The 3,401-nt window shown below is 34.4% G+C and overlaps 1 protein-coding gene across 1 annotated transcript; it reads right to left on the minus strand.

The window, feature by feature from the left end:
• Positions 1-1,527: 1,527 nt before the first annotated feature.
• LOC110033446 (probable aquaporin NIP-type) lies at positions 1,528-3,144 on the minus strand. The gene is made up of 6 exons (XM_020737425.1): positions 3,088-3,144; positions 2,773-2,991; positions 2,485-2,694; positions 2,053-2,114; positions 1,688-1,953; positions 1,528-1,595 (listed from the first exon to the last, which is right to left on the minus strand). Exons 1-6 carry the CDS (start codon positions 3,142-3,144, stop codon positions 1,528-1,530), a joined length of 882 nt encoding a protein of 293 aa, XP_020593084.1.
• Positions 3,145-3,401: the final 257 nt, after the last annotated feature.

Here is a 3,401-nt window from a genome sequence, read left to right on the forward strand (position 1 = left end):
AGAGAATATTTTTGCCTAGCCTTTTTGACTCGATGGAGCACTTGCTTATATATTTGCCCCATGAGGCATTAATTGGAGGTCCAATATAGTACCGTTGGATCTATTCATTTGAGAGGTAATTACTTTGGGACTAGGAAGCTAATCACTCTTTTATACAGAATATTGTCAATTTGTGTTAAGCAACATTTGTTTGTTAGATTTTTTAATAAATTGAATAGAACTGTGAAGAATAAGGCCGGGGCACAAGGATTGATATTTGAAGCATTTTTACTACATGAAACAATGACATTCTGCTCTTATTATTTCGGGGAGGAAGAATCCTGATTTTAAAACTTTTTAAAAACTCAGCAGTTTGTCTACTTATATATCATCATCATTTGATTTCTCCTTTTCAATAAATCTTCCCATCATATCATTTAAAATAATCTAAAGAGGAAAGGAATCAGAAACAAAACATAGAAGGCTTATATATGATAATCCTTGTGTAATAGGTTAAGGGTATACATCCAAACAAAATTGGACTAAAATATCTCAAAACATGATATCCATGAAGAATATCCATACATAAGCCTCCCATAACAAGGGAATCAAAAAGAACATATTTATATCTCCTATGTGGTTGGAAGCAGCAGGATCTTATTACTCCTCATGACCTCATCCTTGTTTTGATGACTCTACATTGTTGGCCTTAGACTCCATGCCATGCTCTTTGACACTCTTTGTCATGCTTTTAATCTTGGCTTTGATGCCAAATGTCACAGATAAACTTGTCCCAAGTTATTCGTGTAGCTTTAGTGCTCTTCTTAAGCACTAATTCAGCAACACTTGGACTTGGAAGCACAAAAATCTCTAGGAAAGAAGTAAGGATAAGCTATTGAAGAAAGGAACACTTCACTAAGGAATGATATATTACACACTTGGTTGCTTAGAAACCTTTGATCATTACAAATGAGGGGGAGGGACCTCTATTTATAGTCCTCCATCGGGTCCTACAAAATATTCTAGATTATATTAGTATAGATTTTCTTTTAGATTGTTTAACATTAATCTTTAAATATACATGACTCTAGAACTTTCCATATTATCCTAGAATCCTCTTGAAAATTTATTCTTCCAATATTTTTTTGGAATAATATGAAACCTTATAGAATTCCTTAGATTATTCTCCTCCTTTCCAATTTTCTAGTATCTTCTTTTACATGGCTAACAGGATGTGGCTCATTCATACCTAAGATGGCGGTGCGTGATAGTAATTTGTTGATCTTTCATCCACTGCCATTCCATCTTTATAAAAAGCAATGCTCTCTTCATCTAGAGAACGATGTTTCAAAAGTGAATTGTCGAAATCCCTACATTTGTCTTTCAGTGGATTAAAAGGCTTACATTCAATCAATTTTTTTAATCAAACATGAGATTTTAATTTAACAAATATTTATATTATATTCTTTTCCACAAACAAGGCTTAATATTCCTACATTTTCTACCACAAAAATTGATTACATTTTCTTCATGGCTATAAGCATTATCTTAAATGTTGCTTGGATTCCCATGAATGTGCTCCGAACTTCTTGAAAGCTCGATCTCCGCAGATTTTTCTGCAAAATAATTTACAGCTCTTTCTAATCATTATATGCATTAAATACACTATAATTGACCAATTATAATGAGAAATGAATAATACTTATACCTCCAAGGTTATTTGAAACTACACTTATGTCTAGAGTATCATTTACCAAAACTCTATTCATAGTGCCAAGTTCAAAAAAAGATAAGGCCTGTTGCTTGTTGTCTCCATTAGATTGTGAGGGACATAGGTGGAAGAAATAAAGTGTTGTCGCTAAAACAGCTCCAATTAGAGGTGCTATAAAGTAGATCCAAATCTTGTCAAAATTCCAGGCTACAATTGCTGGGCCAAGTGTTCTTGCTGGATTCATTGAAGCTCCGGTAATTTTTCTGTAATTTTCATTCATATATAAATAAATATAGATGATTAAAAGAGAAAAAACTCATATGTAAAGGTACTAAATGCTTCATGTAATTTTATTTACGCACCCAGCAACCAAAGCAAGAAAGAAGACAGTAATTCCAACTGCCACTCCGCCTAGCTCTTTAAACTGAAAAAATAGCAAGTATGAGTAATCAAATGAAATACTACTAATACTAAAAGGTATATTCTTAGAATAATATTCAAGGCAACCATTAGCAGGGGCGGAACCAGCCTATGTTTTGAAGGGGAGCAAATTGTCGTCCTAGACCCAACAAGGGAGAGAATAGGGCAACAAAGGCAAAGTAATATTTTAGGAGGGGTGAGACTGATATTTTAAAAGTGAAAAAAATTAAATTGTCCTCCAATATAAATAAAAATCTAAATTTGAGAGGGATAGTTGCCCCACCTAAATTAAATTGTCCTCCATTATGAAACTAGTTAAGAACATATGCATAGACCTTAATATTGGAAAAGTAGAGGAAATTGAGTGAACATACCCCTCTTGGATCCATTCTGGAACTACAACTATTCAAGACATAGATGAAAGTGATGAAGACCTCCAAAACTAACACCTTAAAATCACTTGCAGGATTCACCGCAGCGGGTCGGGTTAGCATCAACTCCGGATTTTCCCCATCAAAAATCCATTTTAATGTTAAGCTCGCCATTGCGGATCCTACAAACTCCCCCAACAAATAAAACGGAACCTGCAAACATACAAGTAATCATCATATAAATATATGAACAAACAATTTACACAGAACAGGACAGTTTGGCTTATAAACCTGCTTCCATGGGAATTGGCCTACAACAGCATAAGCAAATGTGATAGCCGGATTTATGTGAGCGCCTGATATGTGTCCAAATGTGTATATATTTGCCGTGACGATTCCACCCCAAGCAAGACAAACGCCTATAAACGTAATCTCGCCTCGCTTTTCCATATAAAGCGACGCACATCCAACGAACATAAATGTGTATGTTGCCAGAAAAACCGAGAGCAACTGCTAATTGTTCTCAAAGTTAGGAGATGGATTTATGAAGTAAATATTAATTCTTAGTGCTTCAATACAGAGAAAGAGAGCGAGAGAGAAATTTACCTTTTGGTTTTCTGGAAGAAGACTCACATTGCCGGGCTTAACTGGACAGTTTTTCATCGTAAATGGCAACCTGGAGCTTTCAAGAACTAGCTAGTAATGAGAATCAAGATACATATGCATATATATTTATATATATGTTAATGGGGGGACAAAAGTTTCTTATTATGCTAAATCTTTGGCAACTGCAATTTTTTTTTTAATTGATGACTTTGACTAGTATTAGCAGTAGTTATAGTATCATTGGACTTTCCACCTGATTTTATAGCATTGGGTGTCCCAATGGGGAATATTAAAGAAAAAAGTAATCATAGATT

Source organism: Phalaenopsis equestris, unplaced genomic scaffold, assembly GCF_001263595.1.
Source record: "Phalaenopsis equestris unplaced genomic scaffold, ASM126359v1 Scaffold001186, whole genome shotgun sequence".
NCBI lineage: Eukaryota > Viridiplantae > Streptophyta > Magnoliopsida > Asparagales > Orchidaceae > Phalaenopsis > Phalaenopsis equestris.

Coding starts and splice junctions, on each gene's coding strand:
- LOC110033446 (XM_020737425.1), bottom strand. CDS start 3,144: ATGAAAAACTGTCCAGTTAAGCCCGGCAATGTGAGTCTTCTTCCAGAA. Junction 2,115..2,484: donor CCAGAATGGATCCAAGAGGG/GTATGTTCACTC, acceptor CTATTTTTTCAG/TTTAAAGAGCTAGGCGGAGT. Junction 1,954..2,052: donor TTTCTTGCTTTGGTTGCTGG/GTGCGTAAATAA, acceptor TGAAAATTACAG/AAAAATTACCGGAGCTTCAA.